A 19,806-nucleotide genomic window follows, 5' to 3' on the forward strand; every position below is an offset into this window, starting at 1 on the left:
CGTTTTCATTGTCATTCATTCATTCAGTGATTTGTAAAACTAATAATATATAGTTTTTTGCTGACAAACTGAATGTGGTTATAGTAACTTTTTTGAAGTACATTTCAGTTTTTAGGATAATATAAAGAACTGATAGTACTCTTTGTCTCCATCTTGTGGTTTCTTTTAAAAAAAAAAAAAACCACCACAGTCTGAGCTTTTAATTTGAAAGTAGAAGGAGGCTGGACTAGCATTAACCCTAACTATAACCCATCCATCCATCCATCCATTTTCTATACCCGCTTATTCCTTAACCAGGGTCACTGGGATCTGCTGGAGCCTTTCCCAGCTCTCTTTCAGGTGGAAGGCAGGGGTACACCCTGGACAGGTAACTATAACCCCACTTTTGGAAAACGTTAACAACTTCTGACTGAGGTTGGCTTTGCCAATCCTGCATGTTTTTGTGCAGCAGGCCTCTTTTTTTTCCTGTGGGGAAAATCAAATGTGTAATGTAAATAGAGTTGCCTTTCATTCAATGCAATTAATGCAACACTTAGCACTGGAAACACGTATAAAGGACAAATAATGTTTACTTACTTACTTACTAGTGAAAACACTGGGTGCTCTGTTAACCAGCACCCATGGGTACTTTTTTGTTTGTGTAAAGAAAATTGATTCAAATCTAAGGCTTTTGTACTTCACTCAGCAAAGTAAAAGGATGAAGTGTGACTTCCAGCATGGTTATGTGGAGGTGTAATCCTGTTTAGTTGTCATTTAGAGCATAATTGCCATGAAACAATCAGAAAGTAACACTTTGTTCTTGCTTGCTGACTTGTTGGCCAACTGAAACGCCACCCCTGTACCTGGACTGCTGCCATTTTGCTCAGCTGATGAACTCCAGATTCAGATTTGTATCTGCTTGCCCCCTTTTTCTCTCTCAGATGAGCCTGCATCACAGGGTCACGGCTGCGTTGTTGCTACAACATAAATTGTTTTTACACAGTTTTATGGTCAATTATGCTTGAAGGAGGGAATGTAAATCATTCTTTGAAACAGACACTACCCATCTAACCATTGTAGCGTTGACAGTATAAACTGGGGGGAAGTAGGACAATGATGTTTCAGGCTGTGTCCCTCCTTGGTGTAAATATGATTTTCAAAGCTAAGGTTTATGTTTAAGCCTAACTGTTAAAGCTGAACTTGCACACCACCTCAACATTTCACACTCTGATGGCCCCTGTACTGTTCTGGTCAAAGTTGATTTATTTATCACCCCAGGAAGACAACAAGTGTTTTACGTAGTTTTAAGTACGGCAGGATGATATGGCATTTAAAGGAATTATAGTTTTTAAGACTTGGGATCAGAGTTAAAGTTCCAGTGAGTTCAAGGAGTTAAAACATAGTATTGTGTTTTTTATTAATCGCACACAGAAACAGTGTGTGAACAGTCTCAATCGGTACTGCCAGTTGACAAAACGCTTTCAGAAATACAAACCATGACATCGGACATGGGAAATAGCACAGGAGAGACCAAGTTGACCGGTGACTCACTTCATATCAAAATGAGTGATAAAATGACTGTGGCTAGGAGGCTACAGGAGCAACGGTTTGGGCTTGTAGTCCTCCCTGTGGGTGGTTCTGAAGTGCTGCTCAGCCAGTGGGAACTTGATGTTGCTCTGTTTGATAAACCGAGAGCAAGAAACAATAGTCATGATCACACAAAATCACACTGGGCAAAGACAAAAATAGAAACAAAAAGAGATCACAAAGCTACTACCGCAATTGCTTATAGTGTTGATATTATTACTACTTTGACAACATTTATTACATCTGCACTGTCACAGTAGAGTGGAGAATTTAACCAACATTTTATGTTATATATATTTTATTTGGGGATCTCATACCCTTTGCCGTGTCATACAAGATGTCTGTCTGTAAGTCTTCAAAGGGACAAAATCTGCCTTAGTAGTGCTGAGGCTCACCCTAGGTTCTGCCAAACAGATCAAACACATTTAATGTCTGCACATACTTCCCCTTTAAACAGACAACAGGACCAATCCATCACCTGGTCCACTCAGTATGTTGCTCAGTAGCTGGACTGCTGGTTTGGCCCGCTCCCCGTTCTTTTTGCTGTAGTGTTCTTTGGCTGTGGTTGTGTAGTACAGGGCTGACAGACAGGGTGGGCTAAACGCTACATGGCTTTTGGTCATCCGGTTAGGCCCAGGCACAAACACTGGACGCTCTCTGTGGTTCAGCTATAAAGAGGACAACAGTCAGCAGGATTAAGTATGTTACAGTTGGTTACTGCACAAAACGTATTACCACAACAAATTATAGGAACATGTGTGCAATGGTTATAAATTAACCTGAAGTGAAAATGGCTCTGTTTTAAAAATGCATGCAAGAATATGTACTAATAATATAAATACCAAAAAATGTTTAAATTACATAAATTAACTAGAGGTCCTGTTATCTCACATCAGTGAAGAACATTCTGTTGGTGGTGACTGACATCCTCTCCTTGTTGCGCCTTGGGTCAGTGTCACCCTTGGGCAAGGAACTGTCATTTTTATTCCCCCTTGTCAGAACAACCGGATCTACTGGAAATTAAACCAAACAGGCTCATCCAGACAGGATAGCTGTGATTAATAGAACCACCATGGCTACAAATACTCTACTTAAACATGTTAACAATCACTATGCCAACAGTGTATATACTTTTGTGTTGACAGTAACATGAGCATATTTTTGTAAAATTCTGCCTGAGAAGCTCTGATGACAGTCATACCTTGTATTCACAAATAATAGGAATTATGTGTGTTTTAAAGTGCAGATCACTCAACAAAGATCTGAATCAGAAACAGTAGAAAAGAAACATGAGATCATTTATATAATGATGATTTTACATTTGCAATTTGCCCATTGGGCCTTCTGGTGGTTGAAGCAGCTTTCTTATGCTTTGACCTGGTCTAAATGTCTTCAACAAAGTCTTCATCATGGGCAATTACTGTACTTTTATAAGCAACACAAAAAACACCCACCAAGCTTGTGATAACAAAAGGTTTCTTTGGAAGTGGAGGACCAGGAGTCCTTGAAATTTCCAAAGTTTATCTTCAAATGCTCTTTAACCACAGGTGTGTTTCTGAAACAGATAATGATTTTTTGTGTATGAACACACTCAACAAGATAATGTGACCTTTAAAAAATGAATTAAATTATTAAATAAATAATTTGGAAATGTGAGATTTTAGACCAGTTTAAAATGTAGATTTTTCAGTCAATAAAATCATAAAGCCAGAGTCAATTTGGAAACCAGGAAAGTACCAGCTCATCCAAAAAAAAAAGGATGTGTATCAGGCCCTGCAACCATGGGTTTCTCTGCTTTATGACGTATAAGATGTATGGGCTGTAAACTGTGTCACATGCCAGGAGTTTTTCCAGTCAAGCAGAAAAGCTGCCTACCTGCGAAAAGTGGGCTGTGTGAATGACGCAGTGTAGCTTGTCTCTCTTTCAACAATCTTCACAACATCACCAAGAGCCACTGAAGAGCAGTGCTGTGGAAGGACATTATATAAACAGTCACAGGCACAGTGTTGTGTCAATTCATGGAAAACTTCACAAAAAGGGCAATACCCTTGTAACTCAACCTGATGGTGCCGGTGCACATAACAAAGTATGGAGACTCCTAACCTGCACTCTGGTTTAACCTGAGTATATCTCTGGAGTCAGAGAAAACAGTGCCAGTGCTCACTGGCATTATAACCATGGTATTGTATTGATGGAATAAACCCCTGCTTTCGATCATAATGGGTCATGACCAAAAGCTGCTGCTGTGTTACCTTGTGCACAGGTTGAGCAGCTCTGCCCCAGGCTCCCCTGAAGGTGTTGTTGCACTGGGAAACAAAGCTGCAATGTCTCTTGTCCCCTTTTATTGTGGGAAAACCCTCCTCTAAGGAGAAAAGCATACTTTTCATTTTTAAATTTCATTACACAAAACTTTCTGCAGTATTCAGAGATAAACCTTCAAACAGATTCCTTTGGTGCTGTTCATTACAATGTGATAATATAATAAGCCTGAAAGTCTTTTGGAATGTGACGCACTTCTTAGCAGTTCATTCCTAATCAGATTTGATTAATGTTCACTTTAAACATATACAGCTTACCACTGAATCGATAATCAAGTATCAGTTTATTGGCAATACACAAAAATAATCAAAAAGAACATCATCACTAACCTAGATGTTTAACTGTGGCTTTTATAACAGGAGAAACATGGTGTGGAGTGAAGGTGGCCTTGTTCGTGCTCTCTGGATGCTTTTCCACCTGCTCAATCTTCTTGATGCCCTGTGGTGGTCGGATGAGGGTGGGAGGAGGCTGGAAGGGATGGGGCTTGTAGTTTTGGAACTCTGTGGTGAGTGAAGCAACCTCTTTAGGGTCTGTTTGCATCTTGAAGTTGGTATAAAGTTTGGTCCATCGTGGTGTACGGGTTATCTGTGGCAGTGGGTGATGGTGGTAGGATGTCATTGCTTCGGTCAGGTACAAATTTTTCTGCCTCCATTTCTTCTGGTCCACTTGGGTCAGGGTAGGCTGATAAACAGGTTCTGCCTTACAGAAAGGCCAAGGCTGGAATTCCTTTTGGAAATGGGTTAAGTATCCATCTGGGTTGTTCCTGTCCAGGAATGGGATATTGGTAGACAAGAGCTGCTCAACAGGACGGGCTGGAATCAGTGTTTTTACCCCTGCAGCCATGTTGGATACCAACAGCGTCCTCCTTGTGTTACTGTAACACTTTGGTTACACTAGCCATCTTCTGAAGCAGGTGAAAAATGCTACAGTGCCTCACCATGGAAACCTCCATGCTGTGGAACATGATAATGTTGATACTGTTGCTGCTCCCGCAGAGAAACAAATGAATGCCATGGGGTCCTATTACCAAACCAAATGCAATGAGTGCATAAACAAAACTCTTCAATTATAGCGTTTCATTACACCGTAAGGAAGCATGCAAACAATTTCTTACCACCAAAAGTCCTTTTTTGTGATTATCTGTTATGGAGGATCTAATATTGTAACAGGATGTTTTCTTCTATCTGGCTTTATACATGTTAAAAAAATATCAGCACTTCCACAAGTAACTTTTAAGAACCTACAGTTTATTTAGCGTAGACATGTGGTCAAATGCCAACATTAACATTAACGTAGTACATTACAGAAGAAAGGCTTTGCTGAATAGAGCATATAAAGTATCAATGTTAGAGCATATAAAGTACAAATGTTCTGCAGGTTTTTAAAATTTTAAGTAAATGATACACTGCAGTTGCTCATTACACTTGTCTACCACGCTGTGTTCTTGTGAGTTCACAATGTGGCTTAAAATAGACATCGACATTACAACAGCAGGTGGCAGTCAAACTTATTTTCAGACTGGCTGCAGCTCAGGTGATCAAAACTCAAAATGTGACTCAGCAACCTCCCTCAGTCATTACATCTGTTTTTAATTAGGCTCTAATGTGCTGTTTCAGTGAACTGTCAGCTTTTAAACTGAATTACCCTACTGACCTCCTCTGTCTATTTTTCAGGGAATTAATTTCTGGAATCAGAAAAACAAAGCAAGTGAGGAAAACCCAACAGAACAGCAACTCCTCTGAGACAAGTTGCTTTTACTAGACTATATGCAGAACTGTGTACTTCCCATCATACATTTGTTGTTACTTAGTAAATAAATATAATTTTAATTCACTTCAAATACCAAAAGTAAAATAAAATAAAATAGTGGTTACTGTGGACAGTCCCCAAAGAGACCCCAAAGAGAGCTGGGATAGGCTCCAGCAGATCCCTGTGACCCTAAAGAAAAATAAGCGGGTATAGACAATGGATGGATAATGGTTACTGGTGCAGTAATGTGTACATTATAAATTGTTTAGAACTTGGGTAAATGGTTATAAAGGGTTTAATTAGCAAATGTATTTATTAAATATTTCTTCAATTAGTTTAATGTATAATTAATGTTTTTATAAAGAAAGTGGGGGGAAAAAATTAATTTCAAGCTTTTATTCCCAAAGGAAATAACGCAGTAGGAAGTGACGTATGCCCGCGACAGCTTCTTCCTGTCTCTTTTCGTTGAGGCTTAGCTAGCGGCCGGGTGGGTACACGTTTTGTCTTGTACTTATTTCTCTGATTTTACTGATCTCTGAGCTGCTGAGAGCTACTAAAATATGACAGTCGTAATGAAATCAGCAGTTATTGCGTGTTTTACTATGACTGGCTCAGTATGAAGACAGAATATAGGCACTTTTTTGACGGGAGTTGCTCGCTAACAGTACGCATGTGGCGAGGCCCCGAACCGAGCCCAGTGCTAACATTAGCTACCCACGTTATTCATACAATACAGTACTAATACACCGTTTTAGAAACAAGCAGGGGCCGCGTTAGTTTTTAGTTCTTATTTTACTACTAATCTCCTGGTTTTTCACGCCATCTTGTCAGTGTGGTTGTCCAGGCAGGTAACTGTAATGTTGGAGCTAATGTCAGTTTTCTGTGGCAGCCTGCAAACATGCAGATCTTCGTGAAGACGTTGACGGGGAAGACCATCACCCTTGAGGTCGAGCCCAGCGACACTATCGAAAATGTCAAGGCTAAAATCCAGGACAAGGAAGGTGAGCCGACAATTTTGACGGTGAACGTAGTGGGAGTTTTGTTAACTTAAGTTAACTGGACTGGATTTCTAGCTAGTAACGTATTACACGTAATTTATAGTCAAAAGTAGTTAACAAGAAGTAAACTCATTCTGTCTATTAACATTTACACAATGCTGATAAATGAGGTTATTTTTGCAGGAATTCCCCCTGATCAGCAGCGTCTGATCTTCGCTGGTAAACAGCTGGAGGATGGACGCACACTGTCTGACTACAACATCCAGAAAGGTAACAGCTTATTTAAAACAAGGCCAGGTGCTTTGAATGCCTTTATTGCCACAGTAAACCATAGTAGATTTCATTGTAAAATGACCTCAAAATATTAACAGCAAATGATTCAAATAATGGGGTACAACAGGAAGCTTTTGTTTCCAAATTAATATGCACTGTTTTGGTCTTGCAATGGTGCAAAATCAAAAGAATGCTCTCATCTGAATTTTTGAGATGTTCTGGGCTTTCGAAGATGCTGAAGTAGAGTTTTTCTGTGGTTCAAAATGTGGATGAGAGATTGACATCAGTGTGTCTTAACTGCCCACCAGAGTCCACTCTGCATCTGGTTCTGCGTCTGCGTGGTGGTATCATTGAGCCTTCACTCAGACAGCTGGCCCAGAAATACAACTGCGACAAGATGATCTGCCGCAAGTAAGTTCAGTCCTGAATCTCATTAAATGAGTCATTTAATTTTACTTCTGTTTAGTGCTGCTGCTATGCACCTTGAAAGAGTTAAGTGTTTAAACTATAGAACTTTTAAAATGACTCTGTGGCAGTCAGCTTCAGTCTGTCATAGTTTGACTAAACGGACGTACATATTGTACTGGAAAAAGCAATAAACTACGTGGAGATGAGACAAGATTGATGCTGCATTTCACATGCATGGTTTTGTGGTTAAATTAGTTTTGGTTGACATGGACTAAAGTCTCAAAAGACAGCAATTGTGATTTATTTTTCCCCCAAGAGGATTTTGCTTATGCAGTAGTTGAGGGTGACTTGAGCTCTTGTGTTCCAGGTGCTATGCCCGTCTGCACCCACGTGCTGTCAACTGCCGCAAGAAGAAGTGTGGACACACCAACAACCTTCGCCCAAAGAAGAAGCTGAAGTAGACATTTTTGACTGAATTGGCTCTCTTTGCCTTTTTGTGTTAAAATAAATGTATGAAAATTATTCTCCTTGTTTGACTTGTGTTATACAGTGACACTGTTTGAAGGCAGGAGGAATTTTTTTGGGCTTAATTTGAAATTAATTTGAATGTTTCCAAATTTAGATTAGAAGACATTCATGAAAAGTACACCAGCAATCAAATGTCTGTGTTAAGCCTGTGAAGTGAGTTATCTGGGTAATCTAAGTAAACCTGGCTCTGAAGCTAACAGTGGTGTCCTCAAAAATATGACACTGCTGGTTTGTATTGTTGGGTGCAATTTCCACTTTATTTCAATTTGGCACTCAAAACACATGCTTCTTGTCTTAGCTTGACCTGATGGTATTATTTGGCACTGAAATGCCATGTCCCAATAGCACTGTTAGCTATGTTATTAAACATATTTCAGATGGCTAAGTGTGTTAACCCAAACCATACAAACACCGAAAATACAAGTTTCTCTGCATTTCCATCACCATATGCCACCTGAACTCTACACAGATTTTCTCATGCAGGCCACCTGCTTCATGGCCATTGTCAACTAAAAATTGTGATCTCGAAGCAGGATGAACTAAGTTAGTCCAAGCTGAGTGACATTTTTTCCCATTATCAGTAGACAAGTTGAAAACTCATGTCTTCAAATGAAGCTAGATAACTGAAAAAGCTTTCAAGGACAAAGATGAAGTCAGATGTGAAAATGTAAGGTGCTAAATAGACAGGAATACTTAAATGACACAACATAGCCCTGAGTTTCTCAACCTTCCATCACAAAGAATACAGCAGTGACTGCATGATTGAGTTTTAATGTTACAGTTCTATACAAATTAGCTCATCTTATCAGATCCTACACTAATACCTGCTCTCCCCAAAATCATGAATTCAACACAACTGTGGCCTTGAACTGGTCAACAGTTTACCAATACTTCACTGAAATCATCTGAACCTACTGAGGTATTTTGAGTCATACTGAAAGCTTGAATGTTGTGTTAGCTAAGCAACACGCAATTATAAACAAACTTTGCTAATCCAATGGAGATGAAAGTTGAGCATCATACAGATGTGTTTATTCCAGTTTTTGTGGCTTCACTGTGGCAGTGGATCTTTGGTAGTGCATTCTGTCTTGCAGGTTACAACGTTTTTAAAAAAGACCTTATTCCAGTTTAACTGAGGAGGAATCCATTCCAGATATGCAAACCTACTCTGTCCATTATCATTTGTTGTATCTTTTTTGTGGTGAGGGCAATGCTGCTCGATCTGCCACTTCTTTTTATGCTTCAGCTTGCGAATTCCTGTTTTTCCCAGTTTGTTCTGTACTAAAGTTTTTGTAATTGAATCCAGACATAATCACAATGATACACTAGAAAACTAAACAGAGACAAAAGTGTAACTTAGATCATCAGCGAGTCCCCAAATAGTCAGAAAGTGGATTTCTCCTTCAACTTGATGTAGATACACAATAATACTGAAAATCTAATCCATTTTGAATTATAAAATTATAAATCCTGACTATATTGTGCATCTTAAATACTAATGTGCTGTTACACTTTAAGTACAACAGCGTAATACTTAACTGATCCTGAAAGGTAAAATCAGTCCACAACTCCTCAGTAGGGAGAAGTCAGACACCAAGGGGGAAGTTGCAGTTAGTTCCTTGCTGCCCATTTTGTGTAATCAGGAGCAACTAACGCATTCACACAGTGTTGCTGTGCCGTGATTATACACTGGAATAAGGTTGTTGTGAAATTAACTGCTTGTGACATTAATTGTGAGGAGCTCATGCAGAGGAGCCACTGGTCTTTGTACTGTATTTTCTTCATGCTTGATTAAAGGCTGATATATAATCTTGTGAAGCCATGCGAAAACCATTGTTGTGGAAAAATAAACACTTAAAATAGACGAGAACAGGCTGTGCAGCGGTACCAGTAGCTACGAACTACTTGAATTAACTACCAATGGACATTTATTCTAGAAAATTTATTGCTAATTCAGTGATTCTTGCATGTTGCAGAAATGACGAACGGAGCATAATAAAACTTCGTAATGTCACAAAATAATGGGGTTACCTTTATATTAACGTATTTGGTGGTTTGTCAAAACTGCTGAGATGACCTTTTTGATGACCTGTGACAAAATTGCAAAGTTTAGGGACCCAAACACCATCTGATGAAATGATTTGAGCCTTATAAAATAACTGCAGATTAATGTAATTGTGCTACCAAAGTATCTGGTCATTTATTACATCAACAGATTTCCATTATGACCTGTTTAATTCACATTTGAACATGTTATGATTCTTGTAGTTGCTGCACTCAGCTGCACCTTATTTGTACCTATATTACTGTCATATGAAGAAATCAATAACTCATCACAGGGGCTAGAAGCAGTTATGAAAAGCTTGACAGACAAGTCAATTAAGTACCTATTTGCTAAAACTACTGCAGTTGTGCTTCTTCAATGGAGCAGTCTGAGGTTGTGCACTGCTAAGCAATGCACACACATGCGCAGAGCTTCACATTTGTTGGAAGGTACTGGGCTTCCGCAGAGCACATGCAGTGCTCTCACAATGATCTATGCTCTGCGTCTGCTGAGCCTCACTAGGGTTTTTATTCTAATATGGTAAGTGGTAGTGTTGAGAAACAGAGAGTATGCGAAATAGAAACTGGATCAGTTTGTGAATACTGACAAATGTAAACACAAAACCTGGCACAAACATTAAGTGCAATGTCAGGTTCAACTCAACTATATATCAGGATGAAAAAGCAACACTCATTAAGAGCTTTCCTTCAAACTGGCCTGTGGAGGAGACAAACCTACCAGCCACAGCCTTGAATTTAGCAGCATTTTGACTGGTAGCAGTTGCTGAATTCCAGTCCTGACTGTAAGTAACCCATCACTGAATATAAACAGTTAAAATAAGTGGAGAGAAAGAGCAGTACTTTTGGAGCACTAACAAAAAAATGACTGTACGTTGGTGATCCTCGGAGGACGGAAAGCAAGTCATTTGCTGCATCTCTGGGTTTATTGATGTTGTGGCTGGTGTGAGACCAGTCCAGGCTGCTGATGATGAACTGGAGCTGACTTGAATTCAGTGTCTTCGCCTCCATGTGTCCTTACCATTACTAAACTCCATATTGGGTGCATCTCCACAGTGTTAAGGTATGGCCGCAAAATGAACTCAAGGTTGTTATTGTACAAAAGTAGACACTTGTATAGATTGTTTCTTTACTAGCATTGTCTTTTGAGATTTCATAGTAACATTATGAGAAAATCTAAATCTTAAAGCTTTTTTCATACAGGAATTTTATATGTTGACCCTGGACATTTATTTTAATGTGACGAGAGCTTCTCCCAAACTGCACTGAAAGGATCATTTATGGACAGCCACTTTAAACTCTACATAAATCAAGCATCCAGACCTACAATAAAAAAAAGTTATGTTTTTTATAAGTATAAAAATGTATGTTAATAAAACTTTATCCTTTAACTATCCCAACCCCTGCTGTTACAGTTTACAGTCTGTGCCCTAGCATGGCTGAGTGGCCGAGACCTTCGGATCTGCAGGAAATCTGAGCACTAACGCTTTTTTATTAAACCCCGTCAGGCATTTATTGTTGTGAATCTTTCCAAGTCTTATGCCTACTCTTGTCTCTTTATTTCAGTAAGAGAACACAGTACATGTGTGTTTCCCGACTCTATATGATATAGATCACACAAAAACAAACAAAGCAACTTAAGAATTCCTTAAAAAAGGTCTACCTTTGCAAAATAGCAAGCTTAAAATCTATTGTTAAAATCTGTGTATTGCTATTAAAAAAATGAGCACCTCATTCATTTTGAGGCATCAGTATAATTCCATAAACAAATGAGACCATCACTGAAAATACTATCAGCTTCCACAAACCCCCTCTTTGCAATTTAAAATTAAGTCACTGCTCAGATTTTGATATAATAGACTTAAATGCTATGCCACCAAAAAAAGGAAGAGGGCGATGTTCCTCTGGGCTAACTGGATCTAAGGCTTTCAGAGTTATCAGTGATGGCAGATGGTCAAAAATGTAAAAATCATTTATTCTCTTTAGAATACAGGATGATGGGAACTGTAGTTAGACCATACTGTCAAGTGTTTATGATAATTATACCAAGGTTACATCGTTTATGTGACTGACGCACAGTACAGATGGTTTACTCTGTACATGCCACCTGTAAGAGGTTTCTGATACTGTGTGTTTCCCTGCACTGATCTTAGAAAATAGATAAATGATGGTAAACACCTGTACTTTTTCATCCATATTAATTTGTCTTTTAAAACACAAATCAAGGCCACATGAAGGACACCTGCTCTGACTGTGGAGATGCAGCCCAACTGCAGCTGCGGCTATTTATCGAGGAGTTTTGCCAGGTTCTGTCTCAGGTCATTCAGGTCACAGAGTTTGACGTCAAGAACCTCAATGATACGTCGAACCTCAACCTCCGCATGCTCCTGCTCCTCCCGGCTGGAGGCCAGCGTCTTTTCAGTGCTCTGAACCCGATCCTCCAGCTCGGCGTTCTGTCTCTCCATATCCTGCAGATATATTAACTGTTATTAATACAGGTTCACTGCATGGCTTCTATTTTCCTTGGTGTCCATTTTGTACATTACATCTCACATATTATTTGTCTTTTTGTGACATTAGCATAATCCAATGCTCTTAAATTAGTTTTTTCTTTTTGAGATATGAAAAGACTTTGAGCCTCTAGCAGCATCTGAAAATCACTCTGCCCTGGTGTGTTTGCCAAATGTCGTGAATGTAAATTTTGAGTACAGCAATTGCTGTTGCTATTTTTGCCATCTCGGTCTATAAATATGTCCTGATAATAAACGTTACAGTGGAACAGAAGCCAGACAGTACATTGCTTTATGAAAATTTCAAAATTAGGACATTGTACACAAAAGTACATATCTGTAAAGAAAGCCTAGTGATGACCTTACCCCAATGTAAGACTACACCTTACTTTTTTATTTCCAATGTATATATATAAATATAGTAGTATACTGTATAATAACTACAGCAGCATCTGGTGAGTGAAGCTTTGTACTTAAAGCCACTTTGGCAGATACAGCCTATTTAAGAAGAATGCCAGTTTTGAACAACGATGCTCAGTCCTTTCCTTAATGCCTAATGTTTCCTGAGAATTTCCAATCACACTTATTTACTTTCAGCGGTTTTCACTGTGAATTTAAATGCGCAGTTTGTGTTTTACAGGGTTATTCTGTATGCCAAATGCACCAGTGAATAGATTATGGCATGAACACAAAGATGGTCAAGGTCAAACATGAATATACATAATTCACAACTGACAACACTAATAAAAATGATAGATGACCCAATAAAGGCTATGCAGTATGCAACAGGTATAATCTCCTGCATTAACATAGAAATTCAATACAATTTGCTTTCTCCTTGAAGTCCTCAGTTCAGCTGTACTGATTCGTCCGCTCTAATGCTGCTGGTCTGAACTCTACTGTGTCTTGTATAGGTACCATACCAGTACTTATACCATACAGTATTTTCCATTTGCTGACTGCGTGGCCCTGCCTGGCTTGGAGTTGAAACCAGCATGCAAAACTAGGACTGGCTTTTTTTGTTTGTTCCTCTTACTACAAGGACGTGTCTAGTCTTTTCATAATAAACCATCTGAGATCACCAATGTAATGAGAAAATGTTAAACAAATAAATGAATAAATGTGGCATGGTGAAAAGCATATACCACTAACATCAGACCTAGAAACACTGCTGTGTTATCTCTGCAGAGGACAAATGAGTAAGACAGACTGTACTAGGGTGCAGTTAAAAGAACAGCCTTGAAAGAGTGACCTCTTACTAAGTGCACCACACACAACAATGGCAAAAAGAAATTAATAAAATAAAATAAAAGTCCTTTTATATATCTTCCAGTCAGCGAAATATTTGTCCTGCTTTTCTATGCTATGAACTTCTTGTAAAATAGCAGAACCAATATGTGTTGTGCAAAATCAGTATGATCTTGTTAATTTGTTGCTGAAATGTGGGCAAAGACAAAACTTTCTATTATTTCCAGGGTTGTGTGCATCACACCAGTCTATTAGTTCCACCAACCAGTTACCTTCAAGAACTTTACAACTGCAGCCTAGATAACTGAGATCTGATTTCTAAAGACCTTGGGATATAGCCACACGCTTCTCACCAGCTTACCTTGAGTCTCTGCATGGCGTCCTCTCTTTCCTTCTCTAGTTCACCCACATCTTTTTTCTTGCTCTGTAGATTGTGAATTTCCTGAAAACAGAATGATTTCACACTACCATAAAACCATCCTCACACTGTATTGCTTATACCCCACACCCATAATAATGCTTTATCAGATATGTGGAGACTTCACCTCTTGTTTTGCACCAACATGCTTCAGTCCATACCTATGTGTTGCTATAAATAAAGGTGAGATATCATATTCCTATTCTGTCAGACACCTTGATGTTTCTGGATGCTAATGTTTCTTGTTTAAAATAGCTGGGCAGACGTGGCTAAGCTAAAAAAAAGCTGGAGGACAGTAACAAGATGCTTTAGTAAATATTTTCACTTTAATATTCTTTTCATTTATCCAGGGGCTTTTGGCTGAGTGTTTCCAGCATGTATTTGATGGTCACCGACTTGGCCCGAACGAGCACATGATGATTCTTTGGCACCGTAAAAAAATAATATTAAAGGGCAGGATTGGAAGCTGTTACGCAGGTGAGTCAGATGGGTGTTAAGTCCTGATTTCAATTATAGGTGACAGCTCTGGACGTCTGTATCTGAGGTCTTAATTTCTGTGTGTTTTGTTGCACTCTTCAGCCTGACCAGAGCAGTCAATAAACAAGAAAAATGACAGCACCTCAGACAAGTTGAGGTCTACAAGGGCATAAACAGAAGCCAAGAACACACTCTTCTCTTTTGTTTATCTCACCTCAAAATTTTAAATATTTTGTCATGTAAAACTTACTGAACCAGAAAAATCTCATTAAAACGCTCTAATATGATTTAGAAAAGAAATATTCAAACTGACACTTGAACTTTTAATTCCTGGCTGAATACACTTACAAGTAACAGTTTTGCTCAAAGTTTTGTAGGTTTTCCAAGGTAAATAAATGTCAGATGGAGATTCAGGTGCAGGGAGTGATCGGGGTGTCTTACCTGGTCTTTGGCCCTCAGCAGGGCTTCGAGCTCCTCCAGTGACCGGCTCAGCTCCTCTCTACCAGTCTGACCTGCAGCAGGATGCCCCAGTTGGGCCTCCAGCTCTGCCACCTGGAACAAACACAAACACACACACAAACACACACAAACCACATTAATACTACTAATGTATTTTTTGTCCTCAGATACAAGATACCAGTCTATAGCCTTGCTAGCACAGCCTTATTAGACACAACAGAACAATATAGTTTCCCTTTGAAGCCTCAGCAACATCAGGAAACTGCAAATTCCATCATTTCTGAACTATTCATGTCGCCATTACACCATCAGTATCAACACACACACACACACACACACACACACACACAGCTGGAATGTATCTGTGGAAAAAAAGCTTTGCAGTCAGTGGTCACAGTACTGAAACCTTTTGAGGCTTTTTTAAATTGCTGTAGACACGTGACCTTTTTAAAAAAAAGTCTCAATCTGACCCATTTATCTGCATTTAACATATTAATAGAAGAAATTAAGGTAGTGAGTGGCAGTTTGAATAAACAAGGACAAACTTTTCAGCCTTTGATGTTTTGACTAAATGGGATTTAAAGTTCGAACTTCACTCAGTTTATGCTTGAAGACTGACAACAGTCAGAGCAAGTCACCAGTGCTGACAGGGTGATGGGTTCAATTACCACTGAGTTTTGGTTATGGCAAATTAAAATAGCATATATTATGTTTTCCACACTGTAGGAAAAACCCTCCACTTACGCAAGAAAAAAAAACAGTTCTGAGTGTTTACAGTTTGAAGAAACAGGCTGATTATAACAGGCCTAACCTGTTTATAACAGTGATGGTAGAAAAATCAGAAAACAGTTTAAATATTCTGAGTCTAGCCTTAATTGGATTCACTTAAAATGTGAGTCTCAGTGCAGCCTAATTGCCAGATGCTAGAAAGGAAAACCTGACATATAACACAATGACAGCTGACAGGTAAACATTTGTGTTTGATGAATGTGATTTGGTTTAGCTTTTACATAAAATTAGTAAAAAGAATGTCAACATTTTCCTTTGTCTCTATACAACATCTCCCCTGTATTTTCACAGACAATTTTAAAATGTTTGGGCAGCATGGTGGATTAGTGGTTAGCACTGTTGCCTCACAGCAAGAAGGTCCTGGGTTCATAACCCAGCAGGGGACTTTGCCATCTCTTTTTGATGAGTTTGCATGTTCTCCCTGTGCTTGTGTGGGTTTTCTCCAGGTCCAGTCCAAAAACATGTATGTCAGGTTGATTGGTGACTCTAAATTGCCCATAGGAGTGAGTGTGAGTGTGTGTGGTTGTTTGTATGTATGTGGCCCTGTGATGAATAGGGGTCTGGGGACAGGGTGTACCCCTGCCTTTTCACCCAAAGAGAGCTGCGATAGGCTCCAGCAGATCCCTTGTGACCCTAAATAGTAATAAACAGGTATGGATAGTGGATGGATGGAATTTCAAAATGGCTCTTTATAGATTCCGTGCTGCGCTCCATCCAAGATGAGCTTCAGAAAACCACCATGGATTGAAGTAGTGTGGGGTCCATGCAGTCCCAGAGGACTCAGCCCCTTTGTAAGTGACGGCTACTGCCCCCAGAGGCACCAACTACACGTCTCTGTACTCCACACAAATAAATTTGAGGAGAGAAAAACAGCAAAAACTGTGAAATCTTTCTAAATGAATGTTCTCAGGAATGTTCTTATCTCTGATTGACAGAGGAATGAAAACCCGGTGGTGTTATAAATACTGTATATAGATCTAGAAGCAGTCAGCTGAGTAAGACTTTGCAGCAGATGCAGCTCCAAAAACAGTGAAACCTGGCGTATCAGTTTATAATTCACTATATCCAACAAATTTTAATTAGGAACTTCTTTCTGCTCGGGATGTTTATGTCACTGAATCACAAGTCTTTATCACTGTTTTTACAAAACAGAGTCTTAAGGCCGTTTATGTATATTATCTAAAACACTAAACTGCCTTGCTGTCAATAAAGTTACCCTGCTGAGTAGAAATAGAGCAGGGGTCAGAGGTAACCCAGAAACCCAGAAAATAAACCGAGAACACAAACACATGACTGAAGATGTGAGTGTAAAATGAGAGAAGAAGCCAGTCAACCTCTCTCCTTCTGCTTGTACAGTGATTTATCATCTTCCTCTAACTGGGGCAGAGAGGGGGGAGGGGGTGGGCAGTATAGGGTGTCCCAAAAAAAAAAAAAATAGAAAAAAAAAAAAAGTGTATCCCTGCCCCCTTCAAATACCCCACTGCCAAACCCTGGAGGCCTGCTCTACTTCCAGCCACCTGGTTGACTTCGGTGCAGTGTCTGTGTGTGTGTGGCCTGCTATTACTCATGTTATGAGGACATAAGAACCATGTCCCTAAAATCTAAAACATTACGTTTTAGAAACACCCACTGAGGTTAGGTGCAGGGTTAGGTTAAGGTTTGGGTTAGACAAGTAGTCATTACAGTGAAGGTTAATGTAAGTGTGTAAGTGTAAGTCAATGTAATGTCCCCAAGAGTGATGAAAACAAATGTGTGTATCTGTCAATTTCACCTGAAGTACTAGAGACATATGAAACCATCATCCATCCATCCATCCATCCATCCATCATCTACACCCGCTTATTCCCATTTAGGTTCACAGGGATCTGCTGGAGCCTATCCCAGTTCTCTTTGGGTGAAAGGCAGGGGTACACCCTGGACAGGTCACCAGTCCATCACAGGGCCACATAGAGACACACAAAGACAAACAACCACACACACTCACACTCACTCCTATGGGCAATTTAGAGTCACCAAATCAACCGAACATGCATGTTTTCGGACTGCGGGAGGCCAGGTTGTGAACCCACGACCCTCTTGCTGTGAGGCAACAGTGCTAACCACTCAGCCAACATGCTGCCTGAAACCATGTTGTAGGCTAAAAATAAAAAGTAAAACGGCCAGTTTTCTGTCGCTGGTGATAATAGTTTTATTACATGCTGGATGCAGAGGCACTTAAATCTGTCGCATTGAAAAAGCCTTGTTAAGCTTGACCAAGGGCATAATTTTCTCTCTCTAAATTAAAAATTAAATGTCTGCATTCTGGTCCTGCGATTATCACGGAAGACTGTCAACAAAAATATCCCAAGGAGGGGGGCTGGATGAAAAATGCAGCTGCAGTTTGGAACAGACCAAGACCACGCTGGGATTTTCGTGCGATACTTGATGTATGAATAAAATAAAAAATTCACATCCATTTACTATCTATGAATGGTCACATGGGGATGACAGGAAACTCTTATTAAAAGTGAATGAAATTACATGCTCTATTTCTACTTTTACTTCAGCAAAGTATTCTTTTTTCTTTTTATTCTTTTTTTCTTAAACCATACATGTACATACATTCAGATAAGGGTGTGATGATTTTTAAAATTATAATCCTGAACACGATAACGCAAGATTTAGTTTACAGGTCTTCTAAATAATGCGGCAAATATTTCTTTTTTAACATATTTTGTGTTTGAGCTTTTAAGTGTTTAAGCTACATTGAAAAGAACTACTGTACAGCTGATATAGATCCCCTAAACAAAACACTGGGATGTGACAAAAATATTTTGTAAAGACGTGTTTTTGAAACATTTGCTGGAGGACAAAGTTTCTCCAGTGGGCGTGAAATGACTGACAGCAAACAGCACTGACATAAAAACACTAATTTCAGCATAAGAAAATATAATAATAATAATAATAATAATAATGTAGTCTAGATACTGTAGGTTGACTGAGGTGGTCTGTCCTTATATTTGCTTAAAAACACAACTTAGTTAAATTAGTAAAAAAAAAGTCTCAGCTTATACCAAATATTAATTACACTAGTTTCAAACCTTGGAGGTACAGTACTGCACTATAAGGTGCTATTTTGTACATATTGTCTACACAGTCACCTGGTCTCTGAGGCGATCGGTCTCCTCCTGGTATTCAGCCAGCTGCTTCTTCCACTGCTCCACGCTGCTGTTGGCCTCCTGCAGCGCTGCCACCAGCTTGGCGTTACTGTCCTGCAGGGTGAAGAGCTCAGCCTCCAGGTTTATCTCACACATGGACCTGAGGACAAGTAACAAATAAAGTCTTAACTAAAGTAGTAATATAAAGTATATACTAGTAGAATTACCCATAAATACAACAAGTCAGTGCATAAATGTGAGCAGAAACAGAACAACAGTAACATTTACTTAGAGTGATTTGCCTCCCAACAAATGTCCAATATTCACTCCCCCTTTAGTTCTGGCCCGGTCTCCTCTAATTTGTGTTGTCATTCATGTCTTTGATAGGTAGATTATAATGCATTCCAGTATATGTTGTGGTAATAAGTCCAGCAGTACTTCACATGCTCCTGTCCAAGGCTGGCAGTTTGTTACTTTGGTGGTAAGATAAAAGGAGTCCCCAGTTAGTGCAATAACTACCAGGGTGATTATCATGTTAGTCAATGTAGTTGATTGCTTCACATGAGTATATGTGAGTCTTCTGAAAACAATTTAGCTTATAACTTCCAAAATAATATAACAATATGGACCTTTAGGGAAATTACATCAAAGGGTACTATGTAAAAAATAATGTGGGCTCCTTTATTAAAACGTGGAAAAGAGAGCTCAGGTCCTGTGCGCCCCAAAAGGTCACGGTTCAGAGGAGGTATTTAATAAACCAGAAAGCTTTCGGATGAAAAGATGGAGTTTAGGAAGTTGAGTCCTTGCCATGACGACCAAACTAACAGCCTGGCAACCATAAAACTACTCACCATAGCAACAGGAGG

At 39.3% G+C, this 19,806-nt stretch overlaps 3 protein-coding genes across 5 annotated transcripts in view; 1 reads left to right on the top strand and 2 right to left on the bottom strand.

Annotated features, from left to right (window-relative positions):
- Positions 1 to 2,909: 2,909 nt before the first annotated feature.
- Positions 2,910 to 4,774, bottom strand: LOC117152616 (uncharacterized). Its single transcript, XM_026323478.2, has 4 exons — positions 4,215 to 4,774; positions 3,819 to 3,928; positions 3,442 to 3,533; positions 2,910 to 3,121 (listed from the first exon to the last, which is right to left on the bottom strand). The coding sequence occupies exons 1-4, from the start codon at positions 4,726 to 4,728 to the stop codon at positions 2,995 to 2,997; spliced, it is 843 nt and encodes a 280-aa protein (XP_026179263.1). The 5' UTR covers positions 4,729 to 4,774; the 3' UTR covers positions 2,910 to 2,994.
- A 1,298-nt stretch (positions 4,775 to 6,072) lies between these two features.
- LOC113139871 (ubiquitin-60S ribosomal protein L40) lies at positions 6,073 to 7,835 on the top strand. The gene is made up of 5 exons (XM_026323482.1): positions 6,073 to 6,121; positions 6,524 to 6,635; positions 6,816 to 6,902; positions 7,214 to 7,316; positions 7,681 to 7,835. The coding sequence occupies exons 2-5, from the start codon at positions 6,533 to 6,535 to the stop codon at positions 7,772 to 7,774; spliced, it is 387 nt and encodes a 128-aa protein (XP_026179267.1). The 5' UTR covers positions 6,073 to 6,121; positions 6,524 to 6,532; the 3' UTR covers positions 7,775 to 7,835.
- A 943-nt stretch (positions 7,836 to 8,778) lies between these two features.
- The window catches only part of homer3b (homer scaffold protein 3b), a 38,359-nt gene continuing 27,331 nt past the window's right edge, over positions 8,779 to 19,806 (bottom strand). For all 3 annotated transcript variants that reach the window (XM_026323477.2, XM_026323476.2, XM_026323475.2), the window contains 4 exons: positions 18,944 to 19,100; positions 14,997 to 15,107; positions 14,022 to 14,102; positions 8,779 to 12,370 (listed from right to left, as the gene is read on the bottom strand). In XM_026323477.2, coding sequence (XP_026179262.1) covers positions 12,185 to 12,370; positions 14,022 to 14,102; positions 14,997 to 15,107; positions 18,944 to 19,100 — 535 coding nt within the window. In that variant the 3' untranslated portion in view covers positions 8,779 to 12,184. The remainder of the gene's footprint in view (positions 12,371 to 14,021; positions 14,103 to 14,996; positions 15,108 to 18,943; positions 19,101 to 19,806) is intronic.

The sequence above is a fragment of the Mastacembelus armatus genome, chromosome 4 (assembly GCF_900324485.2).
Source record: "Mastacembelus armatus chromosome 4, fMasArm1.2, whole genome shotgun sequence".
In the NCBI taxonomy this organism is placed as follows: domain Eukaryota; kingdom Metazoa; phylum Chordata; class Actinopteri; order Synbranchiformes; family Mastacembelidae; genus Mastacembelus; species Mastacembelus armatus.

Bases quoted from the DNA above. Each gene is read 5' to 3' on its own strand.
- LOC117152616 (XM_026323478.2), bottom strand. From the start codon at position 4,728: ATGGCTGCAGGGGTAAAAACACTGATTCCAGCCCGTCCTGTTGAGCAG. The intron at 3,929-4,214 runs GTTAGTGATGAT...TTTTCTCCTTAG, and splicing joins AGCCACAGTTAAACATCTAG to AGGAGGGTTTTCCCACAATA. The intron at 3,122-3,441 runs GTAGGCAGCTTT...TATCTGTTTCAG, and splicing joins ACACAGCCCACTTTTCGCAG to AAACACACCTGTGGTTAAAG.
- LOC113139871 (XM_026323482.1), top strand. From the start codon at position 6,533: ATGCAGATCTTCGTGAAGACGTTGACGGGGAAGACCATCACCCTTGAG. The intron at 6,636-6,815 runs GTGAGCCGACAA...TTATTTTTGCAG, and splicing joins TAAAATCCAGGACAAGGAAG to GAATTCCCCCTGATCAGCAG. The intron at 6,903-7,213 runs GTAACAGCTTAT...ACTGCCCACCAG, and splicing joins TGACTACAACATCCAGAAAG to AGTCCACTCTGCATCTGGTT.